Below are 20,673 nucleotides of genomic sequence, written 5' to 3'. Positions count from 1 at the left end.
ATACCTACTAAATTTTACATAGAAAATATGACTACAAGTTATAAAACACTGAAAATATTTAAGCACCAGAATATCAATATTTGACATTTTTATGGATATATCAAGAAAATATTCAATAAAGTGCAATTAATTTCATTCCAACGTATGGTAAGCATTTTCTAAAAATATTTTTAACGTTTAAGACTAGAATGATCCTCTATTTTATAATTAGTTATCTTACTGAAGAACCTTTATGGCAGAAGTTTATTGAAAGCACTCAGATTTGAGATGAGAAACAAATGATTCAAACAGTTTGGCTTCCTTGTGGAAATAAAGGGGTATATATATATTTAATAGAGAAGATAACCTGAGTGAATCCCAGAAAACTGTGTAGCTTGTGATCAACAGCTAAACATGACAAATCAGTATAGAATAGATCCAGGAACACAAAAGGTAACCCCAGAAATATATTTCATTATTACACAAGTAATTGTTACACAATTAATTGTTCTGGATTGAAATTGCCCTGCCAATTATTATGCCTTTTGATAAAATTCTTAGTGTGTTTCAGTATTTCTTTGTCTCTATGAGTAAAAATAAGTTGACTCAATGACAGCAGGGCAGTATTTTTTAAAATGGGGTCCTCTAAATTAGTCTTCTGTTACCAGCAGAATGAAAAAATCATAATTATACGCATTAAAGCTGCACCTCCAATATAGTTAAGTGCATAAGCCTTTGAGACCTTATAAACTTGCAGGAATGCATTAAAAGTGTCCTAATTACAATGGCAATGACTAACCGAGAAAAAACAGTGTAAGTAGTACTATCAAATTGTACATTTGTAACAGCAGTTGCATTTAATAACGAAAATTTGTTCTGCCCTGAATGCTAGTTTTTGCTACCGGTATTATCTAATACTTTCTCTACACATGGGAGAATTTTGGGTAAACTTGAGATTTTTAAAATAATGAATAATCTGACAATATAACAAAAATTTCTGTGCACAATGTTTACTTCGTTTGCATAATGGCAAATGAGAAATTCTTAAATATGATATGCTCTAGATTAATGTTTTGCAGGGGTAGGGGCCATTTTCCCCACCTCTGTTTTACAGTATTTTGCAGTGTGACAAAACCATTCAGAACTTATTTTAAGGCTTGCTTTGAACCATATATCTACATTTTGTCTCAGCTTGACAAGAACAAAAAAAAGATTCCACATTAATAAATGTGGGTACCTGATATATATTTATCAGCTTTAATTTTAATGAAATGTTGAGCCTAATTAAATGCAAGGAATATTTGAGAGATATTTATTCATATTTTAAAATATTTCAAAATTATGCTTTTCATGAATTTTCATATATATCTTTCATTCTAAACTGTAGGAATCATTAATTTATAATATTCTACCAGTTATCCCAAGATTATTCCAAAATGTATTCAGTAATAATGCATTAGTGACACATTTTCACTAAAAAGAATACTGAAATCATAGTACTGTATACAGCACCTTTCTATATGAAACAAGTTACAAGAGTCTCATAAGAATGTCTTTGGAACTATGGCAGCCACCTCTGGGTAATAGAGCTATATTGACTGCAAATAGTTGGGTGTAAAATAGTTGCAATATTTCTGGAAGATATGAATAAGAATTAGGAATGAGTTCTTCGGTTTTAAACTGTACATTCATGGGCCATGGTGGTACTTGGACACCAGGACATTGTGGTAAGTGAAATTCTAGTCTGCTATTCCCCAATTACATTTCAAAGGAAATGTTATATTTCATGCACAAAATTAAGCAATTTATCTGCATGACAGAAATAAGTTACTATGGTGTCCAGTGGAAAGACTCTCTTATTACCTTATTTTTTTTAACATTATAATAAATTAACAAAATCATATGTGCTGATTAAAGGCGAAGATCATATTAGTCCTTTTTTATTTTTTAAGAAAACCTATATAGATCTCACTTTTGGCCAATAAGGAGGGCCCATAGAGTAATACTGGTTCCTGCCTTTTTACAGCACAATTGCATAGATGTGACATTATATTGAGCTTCCTGGAGAATACAACAGAAAGAAGAAAACAATAGTGACTAGGATAAAGACTAGGAAAAGTGTAACTTGTTGGAACCAGACACAACGGTCAATCTGTTCTTGAAGTCTTCTATTAGCTTGTAGTAGTTGCCTTAACTAGAAAAATAGAAGATGTTATCAACAAAGAAGTATTTTTCTCAGTTAATTTTGTCTACAATTTACCAGCATACAATATAGTGGGGATATAAATAGAAACAATTGTAAATCTTGTTTACACAGCAACTAGTTTGGAAGTATTGAACTACTGATTTTGATTTTGCATATCAGATTTATTCATTTTAAAAGAAAAAAAAATCCACTAAATCAAATGCAACAGAAAAGACCAGTTTTAAGGGTTCCTCATGTAAACTTGACTAAGATATAAACTTTTTAAAGTATAGTTCTTCTAAGTTTCTGTTGCATTATCTAAGAAGTGATGTTACATGATTTAGTTAGTACAAAGAAAGAAAGAAGCCTACAGAAAAGTCTTGAATTTCATAATAAAAACAGTGTATGTGTGAATGAAAATGAAAAAGCATGTTTTGAACATTCAATTGTCTTAGAAAGAATCTGTTACTTTCAGGAGGAAATCAATTTCAAGGTGAATAGGTGAGGCAATTTTTATGTTTTAATATAAATGTATGTTTAAGAATGAAATTTTATAGAAATGTATCTAATATCAATTATGTAAATTAGTTAAGAATGGAAGCTGAGAATCTAAAAGTTGTGTGTGCATGTAATGTATAGTACTGGAAAGCAGCTGATTTTCTATTATGTCAGCAGTTTGGAAATGTCAACAGCTTTTTGGAGCCTGCCTTTTCAAGAGATTTGGGTGGGTGGGGAATAGACTAAAAAAAAATCCCAATTTTTTATTTTCCTTGCTATGGCATACTTAAGGAATGGTATAGCACAATTGAAAGAAAAGTAATAATAATAGTCATACATGTTACCTGAAGGTGTAAATCTTCATTGGTTTTTGAAGGACTGTTAAAGGCATTTTCATTTATGGTTAAAGAAGAAGGCTTGCTACTTTCTACAACATGGCATCTTAACCTGAAACAGAAAGCAATTATTTTGAGTTCAGTTCTGCAGAATTATAGTTGTTTGTTCCTTGGGTTTCCATTTTTTATCTTAATGTTTTTTTACATTTTATGTTTTTATATGATTCCCTTTATACTCTGGCATTAAAATAAAAGAGAAGAACATCCAGAAAATCACTGCATGAACAAAATGACATTGAACCAGTATACCAAGCAGAACATGGGAATTGGGCAAGACACTGCACAAAATAGAAATATTCCTTTTATAAAGGAATGTATTTAAAGAATACAAAATCAAGTATAAAACACATGTACATACATAAAGCGTGAGCAAGACAAACTGATGAGGTGAAAATAATTAACTGGCTTTTCCTTTCTACAGTGTAGACATTGAAATGCACTAAGAACAGACAAGACAAAAAGGAAACTGCAGAATGTTTATTGACAGGATATATTTGTACATAGAAATACCTCCCTTCCCAAAAGTTTAGCTGAACCAAGAAAAAGACCACCTTTTTCTAGTTGAACTGTTTAGTTTTGGCCACAGTTTTGTCTTTTGTTTAGCAATTTACACATTTGGTTTTATGCAAAACTAGCTTTGCAATATTTAGCCAACTTTGACTGGTCTCAGAAGGTAAGTTAAGATCCAACCTTGTTAATAACAAACCACCAGGAAATTTTAAGTTCGACTGAGAAGAAAACATTCTGGAAGAAGGCATTTAATGATGTCAATTTGATAATCAATATAAAATGTTTACCTATGCTCCATCACTTTAGTTCTAGGAATTTCTTTCCAAAATTGAGATAGTTCCTGTGCTCCTATTCCAGAACACTGTTCCATTTCTGCTGCCATAACTAGAAAACGGTCTTGCAAAGAAGCCGCACAACCTAATCAACCAAGAGAGCTTAATTTCATTTAGATATAATCAACAGCCCATAGGGGAAAACATTACATTTCGATAGATGTGTACATACTATGTTCACAGTTATTTTACATAGTTAATTTACTACAACAAATGTAGCACAGCAAATACTGAACACAAATGTGCAACTCCCAAATTTCACAAAACTCTTGAGAAGAATAGAAGATGAAATGAAAAAATTATGGAGACTTTATGGACTCTAAACTTGACAATGTATTTAGCCAAGTGCAAAACTTCAGAAAGAATAGTCTGAGTGGATGATCTTACAAGAATGATGGACAGTAAGATAACTTATATTCAAAAATTTAAAATTAACTGAAATATAAATATTTTCAATGTAGAAATTGACTTAGAACAAATATAACTGGGTTAAACTGGATTATTTTATTTATTTTTCTATTATAATGTCCTAAATAATTTTTAATCACTAAGATATACATGTTTTATATTTTAAATTTATCCATGAGAAAATCATGTGAAATACTTTCAACTAAAAGCAAGTTGCTATAAATTTTAAAAATGAGTAGGGCATATTTGCACACAAATATTTTATATTTTTATATAGTATCTGGCAATGAAGGATATTCAAAAATATTAATCAGCATTAGCATAATTTTGTAGGGTAAAACAAAATTTATTTTTCTAAACTTAATGTTTTTCAAATTTAAAATTGTTTTAAAAAGCTCATAACTTGAAAATGCATGAAAAATTAAGTTTATTTTTATGAAATCAGAAAAACTTCAGATATATTTTAAGAAAGGTATTAGAAGACAGTAATGCATAAGTAATGAGACTGAGAATTCAGATTTTACCATTTTGTGGCTACTTTATTTCAAGATTAGGAGCAGTTTTGATTCTCTCTTCTCCCGTCCAAACAAACATAATATGGGGATAATTGAACTAAGTTATTTTAATTAAGGCAGAATTTAAGAGCTGCCATTTAAGTTTAAATAGATGATCTGATTTCAACTGTACCTTCTTTCCAGAACTTGTACCAAAATTATCAATCTTCTCAAGGCAAAGTATATTAGACAATGATTGAATTCTATGTGTAAATAGTAATGCAGTTTGTAACTTACCCCCATGAAGAGATACAACAATATCTACTGAAGTACCAGGTTCACAACTGCTGTTACTTGGTTTTACTCTGTACTTGTCAGGAGCAGTTGTTCTCACCTATATGAAGGACATTTGCATTAACAACAGTTCTCCCATAAACCATTTTATATCTGAAACCTTTTTCTATTTTTAAGGAAGCTGTGCAATTCAGTTTTGACTTTTTAATGTCTTTATAAGGAATGAAGCAAATATTTTAGGAATACTGTTAAAACATGCATTTTGTAGTTTAATATTCAGTTAATTGTAATGTAACCTATTTAGTTCTGTGTTTTATAAGCTCCACATTGTCTTAAGACTGACAAAACTCAGTGCAAGAAAATCAACCATCTCTTTTCAGAGCACTCATTTGGATTTTCCTTGAAAATCATGACAAAAAGATGATTGCTCCCTTCAGCCCAAAGGTTTCTTCCAACTAGGGAATATTACTCAGGTAACCTGAATCTTTACTGATGAATATAGAAACACCTAGAGAACTACAGAGAAAAATCAGATTTCTGAACTCCATGACAAGATATTTTTTAAAAGCAAACATGCAAATATAAATATATTTATATGCTGCCTATCTACCATCTAAATAAAACATAAAAACTATTATTTACCTTAAATGCCACTGCATTTTTAGTAACATTTGTCAGAACTATCAAACATTTTTTCTCTGCAGTTTCTTTGGACCCAAAATGCAATTCCTCTGCCGGACTATTGAAAAACATAACATTTTCTACAATAACTATTTGAAAAGACTACAGACATAATTTTCTTTAAAATAGTTAAGCAATTTATTTAAAACAATTATATGTGATTTATTAGGCACAAAAATACTTCAAAAACTTTAAATTTTAAGGAGCATTTTAAAGGCTTTTAACAATACTTCAGGTAATTTTTTACAATACATAGTATAATGTGCAATGGAGATGAAATTCTCCTTTACATTACAAAACATGAAACATTGTTAAAATAATGCAACATTTGAAAACATGCATTATTTGAAAAAATACAATCAGACTCCAAGAATCGAGGACAAAGCAATCGCAATATTTAGAACAAGTAATAAAAAGTCTTCTCAAGTTTGTTTTGTTTTTTTGAGTCTCCTGCCTTGTGCTTCACAGTATGGTCAATATCTTGTTGAACAAGCATGATGGATGTTATGCTTTGATATATCAGTGTGCCCTATTAGAAAAGGCTAGCCCATTAGCTTTAGTATAGCAGCAGCTCGTCAATGTCTTTCCCTGTCCCATAAAATACATTTTAGAAAAAGTAGAAAAGAACTTGAATTGAAGATGTGCAAATTGATCTTCAACATCTGAAGTTAAATGACCCTTTTCATATCTTCTACCAGTCTATAGCGGAAATATTGGTAATTTGCACACTGAACCTATTGGCTTTCAAAATATACCTTATATGGGACCAAGGAATTGGCAATAATAAAATTTAATGTATTTAATTTAAATGTAACTATCCATGCCATCTTAGAAATGGCTTCCCAAACTTGTTATATTTAAAAAAAGAACTCTCATTCAGTAAACACAAACCCATACTTTGTAACACATACTGTTATTAGAATAGATAATTTTTCACATTAGTTTCTATAAAGGACTACAAAAAGCTTATAGAAAGTGAGGCATAATTACATTTATTTTGTTCCAAACTGGGAAAAGGAAAATGCTTTGTAATCCAGCCGTCAGAAGGTGTCCTGTCCAAAACAACCTACTTCTTCAATTGAGGCCGTGCTGCTATTAAAACCATGTAAAAGTCTACAACGTGACGGTGATTATTCTGTCATTTACCTGATATGCAATAAAGATCCTTTAAAAGTGGTAAGTGCTTTCTTGGCATTTTTTGTTTTAGAATCTAATTTGTCACACTCTTCTGATTTTGGAGTCTGTTCTGAAGTATTCCCCTAAGCAAGCAAACAAAAACAGCAACTATGTATATTCAGGGTTAATTATTTTGTACAATAGAATAGAATGATACAACTACATTTTCAGCTATTGAATAAGAACACCAAATGTAAGTAGGGTCATATAATAGAGAAGGGGGAAGGGGGAGAAAAATGAAAGCTATATAGTCTATCCTACTACCGTGTTTCCCTGAAATTACATGTCCTGATAATAAAGCCATGCCACATTTTTCTGGTGGGCAAAAATATAAGCCCTCCCCTGCAAATAAGACCCCTGGACAGCCCCCCACTGGCCAGGGCAGCATGCTGCTCACCAAACTAGCGGTACCCTGGAGGTGCCAAGCCGCAAGAACCGGGGGGGGGAGGCAAAGTTGATTGTGTTGCTTGGCGCCTTCGGGATACCGCTAGGTTGGTGAGCGGCTCTGTGCCCAGCTGAAGAGGGGGGTTGCCGGGTAGCTGCTCTCTTGCGAGCAGGCTCCCAAAGAGCTGGGCCCAGCCTCATGGGCAAATGGCTGTGTTGCGCTGTCGCAGCACAACACAGCAGTTATGAAGCGACCACGCTTACGAGCAGCCACCCGCCAAACCCCCTTCCCAGCCAGGCACAGCGCCATTCACTGACCTAGCGGTATCACCAAGCCACGTGAGCACCTGTTCACCGCCGCCCAGCTTCCGCGGCTTAGCTGTTCCGCTCTTGCTCAAGCGCCTCCAAACCTCACAATGCCCTGGCCCAGCTCTCCCCGCAGAGCCAGGGCACCTCTGCTGCCGCCGTATGGCTTTTTCTGCGGCTTCCAAACCGAGTCTTCCGGCAGTGGCCGCTCTGGGAGTACGCTCTATGGTTGTGGGCCAGCTGCCGGCAAAGCACATAACCTGTTCACGGCGGCGAACAGGCGCTCATGTGGCTTGGCGATACCTCTAGGTCAGTGAATGGCTCTGTGCCCGGCTGGAAAGGGGGTTTGCTGGGTGGCTGCTCGTGAGCGTGGTTGCTTCATGGCTCCATTCACCCATGAGGCTGTGCCCGGCTCTTTGGGAGCCCACTCGGAAGAGAGTAGCTGCCCGGCAACCCCAAAACAATAAACCCTCCCCTCATAATAAGGCCCAAGCCATATTTTGTGGGTAAAAAGAAAATAAGAACCTGTCTTATTTTTGGGGAAGTACGGTATGTACTGACGTATGTTTCAAACACTGCAAAGTTTTATAGAAATAATTATCTTTTTCACAATCTTGAAAAAATGTGGTTGTGCTTGGTATTGTAAGCAATGTATTATATATCCTAAACCTTCAAAACAAAGATGATATTCCGATAAACACTGGGAATTCTTTAGAAAAATGGTTACAAAAATGGTTATAAAAATGGTTACAATTAGCATTTATAAATAATTTTTACTCTCACTTCCTTTTCAAAAAGAAGTTGATCATTTATATTATGAGTGTCATGATGGTTTTACATAACTCTTGTACAGCTACACATGCCTGAAAAATAGAGCCACACAGCCAATCAATCCACTAACTGAAACAATGCCAGCACTCCATACACCCCCACCAAGATTTATAGAAAGACGGCAGCTCCAACCACGCTTTAAGCCAAAAACATATATGTATGTATGTATGTATGTATGTATGTATGTATGTATGAACCTTTGATGGAGGTTACAAATTTGAGGGGAGGGATAAGAAGATTGAGGTACAATAAGGCCACTGATACCTATTAGTTATGCATGACTGCTTTTTTTCTGAAAATCTGACAAGCAACAAGAGCAGAAGATAATATATACAACTTTTTATGTCTTGTGCTTTGTTAATTTTATACATAGCTATTGTAGGACACAAACTTTAGTCTAATATAGCTCTTTTTATGATAAATTACTGCTACTATTGCTATATTTTTCTTTATTTTAACGGAATACCTAGAACAATAGAATATGTTAGTTTAGTCTCACAATCCTTGCTTTGAATTACTAGCAATGGCAGGTAGTTTTTGATGTTAAGAAGACATAAGCAAAAAATGACTGCAGTTTTGTACATTTAAATGAAACTAGTGAAAATGTAAAAGTTAAAATTTTGGCAGATAGTAAAGTGACAGTAAAGTGGCAAAATGGTCCGTACATGTTTCATGGGTCTTGGGGGAGCTAAAGATTTCATATGCTGCTCCAAGGCTTTCAAATTCAGTGTCATACTTCCAACATACTACTACACTTTATTAATTAATGAACATATATGAATATATATAGAAGGAAATTTAAAGTATTGCACTAGAATATTTCCTATAGTGGTTAGTATACTTTGACTTATGAACTAATGAAAGCCAGAAAGAATAGTTATGTCTCCATGACCATAAGTGAAAATCATGTTAAAGTGTGATGAAATATATTTGTAAGCCGAATGCCCAAACTATACATTAATGGGTGGAAAGCCTGGTTTGCCAAAGAGAAAACACACACAGCAGCAGAATTAATCCTCCATAATAGCCCATGCATTGCATGGTAAGAAATACAGGTAGTCCTTGACTTATAACCATTCATTTAGCAGCCATTTAAATTACAACACTGAAAAAAGTGGCATGACCATTTTTCATACTTAGAACTGTTGCAGAATCCCCATGGTCACATGATCTAAATTTGGGTTTTTGGAATGTATTTATGATGGTTGCACTGCCCTAGAGTCATGTGAGCTATTGTAACCTTCTCAGCTAGCTTCCAACAAGAGTAGTCAATAGGGGAGCTGGATTCACTTAATGACTGCATGATTCACTTAACAGCTGCAATAATTTGCTTAACAATTATGGCAAAAAGACATAAAATGGGGCAAAACACAACAACTGCCTCGCTGAACAACTGAAATTTTGGGTCAATTGTGGTCATAAATTGTGTAAAGTACATTTACAGTAGATGAAATAAATGGAGACAAAGAGATGGCAAAGATTTTCAGCACATACTTTTGTATTAATGTGTGGCATACACACATACACACCAGTTTAGGTTCTAAATGTAGAAATTGGATGTCACTTCTACCGTACAAAAGCATTTTTTGTGTATGTGAATACTTTGGAGGACAGGACTGCAGCTTAAGTTCCAGTCAGTATTGGTAGAAATATAGGGCATTTTAGCTAAAACATTCTGATGATGCTAGATTGTCTTTCCTTAGGTTAAATAGAAATATGACTCTTGGAATAGCTCCAGTATCAGTACTTCTTTGTTTTAATCTATATTTTACATATGGGCATCAATTTTGAAATACAGGTTGTCTTTGGGTTACGACTAGGACCAAAATTTTAACTGTTCATGGGCATAAAACACAGTGTCACATGACTGCCTCACTTAGCAACAGCAGTCCTGGCAGTTGCAGTTGTCATTGTAACTGGAAAACTGCATGAGTTATTAAGTGAGTACTTCACACAACTTCCTATAACAGACAAAAGAATCAAAGTTATGTATCAGAAAGTGAAACACAAAAATTGCAATTCCACATCAGAACAAAAATGTATTCCTCAGATGAAATTTGGCAATATTAACCAGGAATTAAAATTGGCTGTCTGCAATGAGCATATCAGTTTTTTATAATATGGACTTTAGATTCTGACAGCAATATATGATGGTCAAATACTTCTTAGGCATTTTTATTAGGTATTGCAAATTAACAGTAACATGGGAAATATAGACATGTAACAGTGAGATATGTCATTCTCTTATGTACCCTTCAGTTGAGGGATACCTTTTTTGAATTGAGTGCTTGTTCTTCAGTAGTATCTGTGCTGTCTTTTTTATCGGTTTCTACTTCTTTGCATTCAGTTTCATCTTCACTAGTAATAGGTCCATTTTCACATAATGGAGTTTGGAAATCATCATCAACTAATGGAGGATAACTGTATTTGAAAGTATCCTATAACAAAAAGAAACAAATACTGTATTTTTCAGAGTATGATGCACCAAGGTTTTGAAGAGGCAAAAAAAAAAAAGGAGGTAAGTAGATAGAGGGATGGAGAAGGAGAGAGAGAGAAATACAGTAGGTAGATAGGGAGGGAGAGACTAGATAGGTAGGTAGGTAGGTAGATAGAGGGATAGAGAGAAATACAGTAGGTAGGTAGGGAGAGAGAGAGTAGGTAAGTAGGTAGGTAGATGTTTCCAGGTGTATTTATCCATGTGCTGGAGAAGGAAATCACTGACAACCTGCAGCACCTAAGACTTGTTCTGCTGGCACAGCACTTGATCAATGTAATTCTCATTAATCATTCTAACTAAAGAGCTTTCTGAAAGGGGGGAAAAAGTTTTTGCACTCTGCAAACCTCCCAAAAACGGCCTGTTTTTTGCGAAAACAGGCCCGTTTTTTCCCAAATAAAAAGCATGAATAGCCTTGGGGGGGGGGGGGGGCTTGCAGATTGCTCCGGGAGGAGATTGGGAGCCCAAAACAAGCAAAAAACGGCCCGGTTTTCGTCAAAAAAATTGCATGCCTAGCCGTATGGAGGCTTATAGAGTGCTGCTGAGGGCTGGGGGGGGAAGGCCCCTTTTTTGCTCATTTCTGCCCTCCCCAGCGCCCAGGAGCTCTCTGAAAGCCTCCATAAGGGTATGCACAGCCATTTTGTGAAGGGGCGGGGCTTCAGGAGGCAAAAATATGCTGTATTCAATTTATAAGATGCACCCAGATTTTCAGCCTATTTTTTTGAGGGAAAAGTCCGAAAAATACAGTACATTATTTGTGGCTATGAAAGACAAGACTTGTGGGTGGACAGGATATGAAATTTTATAGAAAAGAAACTGGATTCAATTAGATACAATCCCAAAAGTGATGTGGGCGGAACAGTCAACTTTATTTGCTCTTTAAGTGGCTCTATTTTACTGGAAGAGTTACCGGAAACTGAAATTGTTTGCTTGTTCTGATTTTCATAAATCTAGGATCTACAAGATTCTGAGGATTTGGTGGACTACCAAGTGGCAGAAAGACCTCTCTTTGCTGCTAACACTGGAAAGGAAGTGCTAGGTTCTTTAGAACCCTGACTCTGTTTAAAGGAATGTATACCTTCCACCAACTGCACTTTGCAGGAGAAAACAGCAAATTTCTTAGTAAGCTGTCCTGAGAAATTGGCGAGCTTGAGACTGGGTTGAACTGTGGGCTGCAGTTTCCATCAGATAAAATATTTGATCCTAAGAAATACACTGCGATTGTCAGTACTACTTCCTGGTGACAACTACAGATTTAAACTGCAATGAAATGCCACATCTAAATATTTTTTCCCCGTTTGGAGAATCATACTTTCAGATTCCTTCCAAAGCAGACATTCCTAGTGCTGAATCTGGAAAGAATAAAGGATATGGATATGCAGATTTTGGAGGGATTTGCACATCGCTAACACATAATGACCGAATATTTCTCCAAGGCACCCGAGGGTAGAACAAGAAGTAATGGATGGAAACTAATCAAGGAGAGAAGCAACTTAGAACTGAGGAGAAATTTGCTGACAGTTAGAACAATTAATCAGTGGAACAGCTTGCCTCCAGAAGTTGTGAATGCCCCAACACTGGAAGTCTTTAAGAAGATGTTGGATAGCCATTTGTCTGGAACGGTATAGGGTTTCCTGCCTAGGCAGGGGGTTGGACTAGAAGACCTCCAAGGTCCCTTCCAACTCTGCTATTGTACTGTATTTCAACCATCATTAGTCTTCTATCTTTTCTTATGCAAATATGAAATTCTGTAATAATCACAAATGGTATTTGAAAAATATCCATATGCGGCTTACAAAACATGACCTTGGAGTTGGCTAATTTAACTAATTCATTATTGTTAGCACTGCAGCTAGCTAATTAGGGTTTTTTTTTAAAAAAAAAATCGTAAATCAGAGAAAGCATTAATAGACATAAAACAAAACAGAAATTTATAAAGATTGAACAAAATGTTTGTTTTCCCATGAATGACTAATTCAATATCAAATATATTGAGTGAATATACTAATTACTAATAATTCCTTTAATAGTTATTAATAGACATCTCCTAGACATTATCACAATTCCACAATGGCATACTTACAGTCCCACCCATATAAGGTGGTAGGTATTCAGTAGTTATGTACTCCTGGATTTCATTCTTATTGGTCAACTTCAACAAGGTAGCTGCTTCTGGACCCAGCCAATTTTTTACAATTTTAAAAGCAGCTAGATAAGAAGGGAGGAATAATCATGATAGTAAAAGCTTTTTCCAACCTATTTTTATTAATATGACATATAATGCAAATTCACCTCAGATTAGTGCCATTACTTAAAATTGGAATCATATAAAATAACTTAAGAGTCCCATGTTTGGGAAAAAACATGTTCAGAATCGACTGGAACATTTGTAAATTTATTTAAATAATTTTAAAGTGATGCCGCAGATAAAATAAACTTAGAAATCTAAAACACATTCATGCTTTTAATTCAACTGTTAATCATAAGAATACCCCTCCCACTAATGAAATAAAAAAATATTTGAAGAAATATTAACTTCTACAGTTTTTTAAGATACTCTCTAAAGATAATTTAAAATTGTAACTCACCATTCATTACCCAAGGCAATTCAAAAATCACAATTTTTGCTGCAAGAACAAAAACAAGTTTTTATTTATCTATTATTTATTCAGAAAATGTATTTGCTGCCAATCTTGTATCCAACAACTCTGGGAGGCTTTTGTTTCCATGAGCTCATAACAGAGAGTGTGCTTTGATAATTTTTAACTGCTACATTTTTAAAAAAATTCTCTCTCTTCAGAGGTATTATTTTAATAATTCCTTTTTTTAAAAAAAAGATTAGTTTTTAAAAATGTATTTCTTGGAACTATGGAGTGGTATAAACAGTGCCTTTGGCTAAAATTAGCTTTTTTTTCCTGGTGGGTCTTGCTCCTGAATCTTAAGGATGAAATTAAATCAATCTTGTTAAAAAAAGTTAAACTGCAATCCAAGGTGCTCTTACTGAAAATGAAAATGTCACAAGTTTTCTTCAGCAGTATATCTATAACACTATTCTTCAACTCAACCATCTTGCAGCATATGGAATCTTCCAAATTGATATAATATGTCCTAGGTTCTTAGCTCTCTTCCCTCACAGGCCAGAACTTTTTCTGGTTATTCTAACTAGGCCAGATCCACTGCCTTCTGTCATGCTGTTAGAGCATTGCAAAAATATTCCTATACGTCAGCATATATGTCCTTGGAGGACAGCTCATGCTTCTCTTTGCTCTTTATACAGGTTATCATAGATAACATTTATCCATCCTATCCTAAAACAAATTATCTGACAAAGAGGATGACTTCTATCTGTCACTTCTCCCTCTGACCATTGTTTGACTCTAACATCCTGGGTTGCCCAATTTGATTGTATGTCTCTGCTTGTGACTGAAAACTTCTTTTTGGCTTCATTTTTTTCTATTTTAGCTTTATTTCAGCCATCTCATTGGTGGCTTTAAGCCCTTCAGTAAGATTTGATTTGATATGGATGGCTTCATACTTACTGAGAAAATTAGGATAATATACTTTAAAACAGCTAATAATATACCGGACAAAGTCGAAATCCTAAAATAAAAACAGATTATTTTTATTATTAATAAAGAGTCAGCAGATATTTTGCTTAGAAATCACCCTTAAGAGAGTTTTAGAAGTGAGTTAAGAGTTTCAAGCATTTTTATGTAGCACATAATATATAAAATTGTATTTCCTTACTCGAAAAAATATTCAAAGATTAAATCTTAAGTAAGTTTGTTAAGTTTATACATACTGAAGCAATCTATTCAAATTGCCTATAATGTTAACTGGGTGTGCAGTTTTAATAAAACCCTCTCAGAGTTTGTAGTAGTTGCAATGAGAACAAAAACCAATCCATATTGCATCTTGCATGCACTCTCATGAGGTTCTTTGCTGACTTGTCAGAAGAAAACATTTAACTGCTTCATCAGAAGGCTGATACAAATGCGTTTTTCCCAATAGCTATATAATGCTGAGTTGCTGTTAGGCCTTAAATAGATTTCCATGGGACTTTGCAAACCAGCATACATTATTACATAATTTTCTCCAATTAAGTAAATAGAATTCTTATGCTAGCTTATTAAAGAGCTAAGTTTGTGATTCATGAGCCAGTCAATCCAGAATACTTAAGATGTATGCCAAAGAGCAAATAATTAATTTAAATTCCAGTACTCTACCTAGAGGATTATCTAAGGCTGTTCCGTATAAATTCAATTTTGAAGCCACAATAATATGAAATAATTTTAAAAATGCTTACGATATTACTCAGTCCAGTGTCAGCCATGTCGAACACCACTGTCAATGGCTTTCCATTTTCTCTTTTTGCATAGCGCTCTAACCAAAAGGCTACTAGTTTCTTTTTTTCAAATTGCGTTTTAGAATCTTTTGTATGTAATTTCACTCGGAACCAAACTAATGTGGGGAGGGGAAAATACATATAAATGTGTCAAAAAGGTAAGAACAACTTTTAGGCTATCTCTAAATGAAGATACTATTTGTTTTTTAACATGTATGTTTTCTTTTTTTCATATGTCTCTGTAACTTCTTTATTCTTTTAATTTAAAATCTTAGAAGATAAAACATTACAAATCAAAACTATTTTATACAGAAATAAGGTAAAATAAATTTTTCTTTACTAATATGACATTAAAATCAGTGTTACTGAATTAAAAACAATAATTCAATATGGATGATTTGACAAATATAATGTCCAAATATAATTATCTATTTTGAGTTGCACCGTATCTGCTGTGCACCTTAAAATAGGGCCGGAAAACCTTTGAAAATTGCTATTTGATTATGTACCACTACTTCAGAAAAATTCTGTATGTTTGATCCTTTTAACAACAATATTTTATCACATACTATCATATCACTTTCCAGAAAGTATTTTGGTTCACATTTCAATCGAAGTGAGATAATTTCTGCACTTTTTAGATATTCCAATTACTATAAAGATGATGCATTCTAAATTAAAAATATACACGTAACATTTTGCAACGTCTAAAAAATCTAAAATGCCTAAAATTGTGCTCCTCTAGCATCTTATAAAAGTATAGATTTCAGAGTCAACCATGCTGGGCTCCATAAATGATCAGAAGCTCAAATTAATTGAGTTTGTCCAGAATACAGTCTACCCTTTTTATATTCATCAAATAAAACTTGTAACATTGCAGTGACAATATGACCCTAATGCCTATTAAATTTAATGAGCGTAATTATTTACTTTTACTGAATTGGATTATACCAACCAGATCTGAAGTCCTATATATAGTTATGATGGAAACGTCAGTAGGAAGACTGAAAACAGACAGAACAAGGATCTTTGTATATGAGCCTCAAAAACAGCATTATGCATGGAAAATGTACAAACCTCTGAATCTACTTTTATGTGATGCAACAGTCACTGTCACATTTTCTATCACTTCTTGTGATAGATTTCTTGTACAAAAAACTATTTTATACACAATTTAGCCTCTTGAATTGCAAATGAACTCACAATCCTTCCAAAAAGAATACCAAATAAACATCAATTCAATCCACAATCTAGCCCAATTCATTCTGAATTATCACTCAAACACCGCTCAATTAAAAAAAAATTACTGAACATGTTCATACATGATCATCCATGGTTTATTTCATTATGGTTTATTGAATAAACCACAATTTGACATATTTTAAACCAAGACCCAAGAAACCATATTATGGCTTAGTGAACAAAAAGTTTGTTAAACCCTTAACTAGATAGAATAGGGAAAAAAAGTAGCATTTTCAAATTTAAAATGAAATCTAAAATATGTTATGTTATAGTTATATCACCTCTAAATTAAATATAGTATTAGTTAAAGCTATTTTTATACATGTTATTAAAATTAAAATGCAATTGTTATTTTAATATAGATACATAAAGATTGCATTGCTCCTCTTAAATTTGTCAGTAGTTGTAAGCAATTTTAAATGTATATCAGTACTAAAGAAATACATGGGTTTTGTTAGACATCTCCACCACCAATGTCACTGATTTCAGTGACTTTATACCAATCCCTGTATTACTTTACATTCTTCATTCTGACTCCATTTGTATTAATGAATAAGTAAATAAAATTGTAAATTTGACTTACATATTTTATTGCCCTCCTTATCGTAACCATGTAGGAAAATAGCACCAACGTCAAGCAACAATTTTGGAAAAGAAGATTCAGTCAAATCTGAAGAAAAGAGTCTTGTTTTATTATTACAATTATTATTTTAGTATATCACATACTGTAACCGCAATCTAAAATCTTACATAAAAAGGGAATATAACATTGCTATTTTTTAATCCAAATAAAAGAAAATGTTTTAATTCAAAGAAAAGTTATTTCCAATCACTATATTTTAGACCAAAGAGTATCAGTAATAGTTACAACCTAAAGAGTAATGCCAAATTTGGATACAAATTTTAAAATCTAAAATGGAGTTTTAAATATTAGTTTAAAGTTAATTATATAATTTATTCTTATGTAATAGCTGCAGAACCCCCGGCAATGAAGGAATTAGGCAACCACATTGAAAATCTGCAAGCGGAGTTCATGGTTTGATTCTTGGATACTAAACAAACAAGATTCTTGGACACTGCTGTAAATTAGATCAGCAGTCCCCAACCTTTTTGGCTTTAAGGACTGGCGGCAACAGGGGGAGGGGGAAAAGGGATGGTTCCGTGCAAGCAACGGGTGAATATGCACAGCTCCATTTGCACAAGCGGCAGACATGCATGCACGCTGCTCGCACAAATGGAGCTTTGCTTGCGCAGGCGCTTGCCCACTGCTTTTGCAGCCTGCTACCAGACAATGGCTCAGAGGTTGGGGAACCCCTGAATTAGATTATATATATATAGTTAATTTATTTAACTCTTCCATTATGTCACTAAAATTTCTATGTTATTAAAGTAAGCACACTTATTATATGAAAATAAGGTATTATATGTACAGATGGTTGTCAGGTTATCACAGCAATTGACCCACAATGATGTGATCATAAAGCATAATATTATGTAACTACATCACTTAACAATTCTTAGCACAAGCAGTCCTGGTTGCTGTTGTTAAATGAGGGCCATGCAGATTGTTCAGCAAAGACCTCACATGATTATGAATTCAAACTTCCTGCCAGTCTCCCCATTGAATTTACATGCAGAAATCTGGAAGGGAACGTAAGAAATCACAATCACATGACTGCTGGGATGCTGAGATGGTTGGAATCACAAAGACCTATCATAAGTACCATTTAGTCAGTACCGTGTAACTTTGAATAGAACTTTGAACCTGAGACTACCCATATAAACATAACATTTAATAAACATATTTATTAAATTTGTATGCCATTCATCTGATTATAGTTAGTTTCTTATTTTTTTTTATCAAATGCATATCAAAACATTTTTCAAACTGGTAAGAGACATCTTACCATGAACTGCATACTCTTTCCTCCACTGAAAGCTTTCATCAATCATCTTCAGTGTATCATCCACAATATCATCTCGCCATATTAAGAAATTATCAACCCAGGTATCATCCTGATGCAATCTTTCTATATCCCTGGAGTCATATTTATCTTTTTTTGCTGATCAATATGAATAGAAGATAGTTATTTAATATATGTTCTCGTAAAAAAACTGGATCATAAAGAATATATTTAAAAGAAGTATTTGTAGCAAGCTAGTACTTAATTTATAAAATAATTAAACAAAATATATATCCTTTTTCTTTGACATGGATGTAAACCCTCCCTCCCCCAATTGCAAATGTTTTCAAGTCCTTGAATGTTTCAAACCTAAATGCCTGCAGAAGAAATACTTTTTCAAAATCATATTTGAGCTAGCAGTAAAAATGCAGCCTAGCCTTTCTGCTATTGAGAGGGCTGCACAACTGAACTGGAAAATCATATTTTTTATTAACCATAGAACTTTATAAGTTTGGCTATCCATATGATTCTCTGTTTTCTTTATCAAAGAACTCATTCTGTGAAAACCTAGGCAAGAGCACAAATTCAGTATGAGAAGGTTAAATCTACAATAGGGTAATGTTAAGCGTTGCTTGTAACCACAATGTGTATATTATTTATTATAATTGTATAGTATGGACAGGTCAGAAATCCTTCTTTACTCTGCATCTGGTTTTTATCTTTAGATTACAGATAAGTAGTAACATAAGGATGAAAGTAAATGAAGGTGACTCAAGGAGCACCATGATATAATGGGCAGATTATTGCAATAAACAAATTACATTGGAAGTGTATGAAGAGGTAAGTGGAACCAAATGTTTACCTCTTAATAATCTTTTTAATCATGAGGATTTTCAAATTTAAAACTGCAGTCATTTACACAATCTTTAGTAGTCACAGAATACAAATATAAAGATATCCAAAAAGGAAAACTCAACCTTTTTAAAGCGATGTACCTTTGACAATAATCAGTATTTTTTTCTTTCCTATCTGTAACGTTATAAATGTACAGAATAAACTATAGTATAAACAAGATATTTATATTACCAACCTGATAAATATTCTGCCTCAAAACGTTGTCTGATTTCACTTATTAAAGGGCCCCTGTTGCCCTGCTGAGAAAGACCACAAACTCATCAACACATTAAACATTTCTATTTTTAGGTTGAGCAAACTTCACGCTTTTTCAGTCTACTGTACTTTGGTTTTCTACTGTACTTCAAGTTCAAGTAATAAGTGCTAAGTAAGCAGTTTCTAAGTACCCGCAGAGCTCAGGAAGTGTTCTGTTATTATAAACATTTCGTGTAAAGCGTGGATTGCTTCATTTGAGAGTCATTCTACTATTGTTACTACCAGAATTACAAGTTCTAGAGGACAGGACTATTACAACTCATTCTGTAAACTGGGTTCTGCAAGGAGGCCCAAATACAGACCTTTTAGAAATAAGTTTGAATCTCTGCTTAAAAGTCAATTTTAAGCCAAAGTTTCTTTGGATGACGTCCTCAAAAAGGAATACCTGGGGCCCACTGTTCTTTGCAAGAATGAGGTAACTCTTTAAGCACATCTGGGAAAGGAAGGGGGGACGCTCTGCACCAGTTTCACAGGATCAGATAGTCCAGCTGTCCCTATGAAGGAGCCTCTCTCTATACCTGTGTACAATTGAGCATTTCTGATCAGTATGGTTACAGGTTGTGGGAAGAAGGGCTAAATTATCTTCTCTGAGGATCTGCCGTACTAGACTCTAAAAAGAGGATGCTGTCTTCTTATCTCAGCCATCTGGCAGTAGAAACATACTCAACTATATTTGAATTTTCTTTTATTTGTATCCTGCCTTTCTGTTTTACCCATCTCCACAAATGATTTCATCGCATCCCCCTTTCTCTAGGAGGGGAAGATACGAAGAGTATTTTTTTTCCACCTCTTGTGTTCTGTCTTCCAGACTGTCTATCCTCAAGGGCACGCAGCTACTCACATCCGCCATGGTCCTGCTCACACCAGATTAGGAGCCGCAGCAAGGCGAGCGAGAAAAAGGGAAGAAACACACGAACCAAATCAAAGGGCGCGTGACCCGGGCTGAAGTAAGAATTGACACCAGCCGGCGCTGGGCACCTTCGGCTATAAGCGCCGCACGACAGGCGTTGCCGCCAGCCAATCCCCGTCGTTTCCTTCGGCAGCA

General features: G+C 34.2%; 1 protein-coding gene across 2 annotated transcripts; it reads right to left on the bottom strand.

The window, feature by feature from the left end:
• Nucleotides 1–328: 328 nt before the first annotated feature.
• Nucleotides 329–20,632, bottom strand: MOSPD2 (motile sperm domain containing 2). Of its 2 annotated transcripts, none has more exons than XM_081946031.1 (15): nucleotides 20,470–20,632; nucleotides 19,549–19,612; nucleotides 18,462–18,617; nucleotides 17,138–17,224; nucleotides 15,274–15,428; nucleotides 14,507–14,567; nucleotides 13,556–13,594; nucleotides 13,051–13,175; nucleotides 10,744–10,911; nucleotides 6,923–7,035; nucleotides 5,738–5,834; nucleotides 5,099–5,195; nucleotides 3,855–3,984; nucleotides 3,007–3,109; nucleotides 329–2,173 (listed from the first exon to the last, which is right to left on the bottom strand). In XM_081946031.1, the coding sequence occupies exons 1-15, from the start codon at nucleotides 20,476–20,478 to the stop codon at nucleotides 2,027–2,029; spliced, it is 1,551 nt and encodes a 516-aa protein (XP_081802157.1). In that variant the 5' UTR covers nucleotides 20,479–20,632; the 3' UTR covers nucleotides 329–2,026. The 2 variants fall into 2 exon arrangements, with proteins under 2 accessions (XP_081802157.1, XP_081802158.1); XM_081946032.1 differs by having other exon boundaries at nucleotides 19,549–19,609; nucleotides 20,470–20,629.
• Nucleotides 20,633–20,673: the final 41 nt, after the last annotated feature.

Source organism: Natrix helvetica, assembly GCF_964273705.1.
Source record: "Natrix helvetica genome assembly, chromosome: 3".
In the NCBI taxonomy this organism is placed as follows: domain Eukaryota; kingdom Metazoa; phylum Chordata; class Lepidosauria; order Squamata; family Natricidae; genus Natrix; species Natrix helvetica.
The sequence above is the reverse complement of the archived record's forward strand: the minus strand, read 5'-3'. Positions and strand labels throughout refer to the sequence as shown.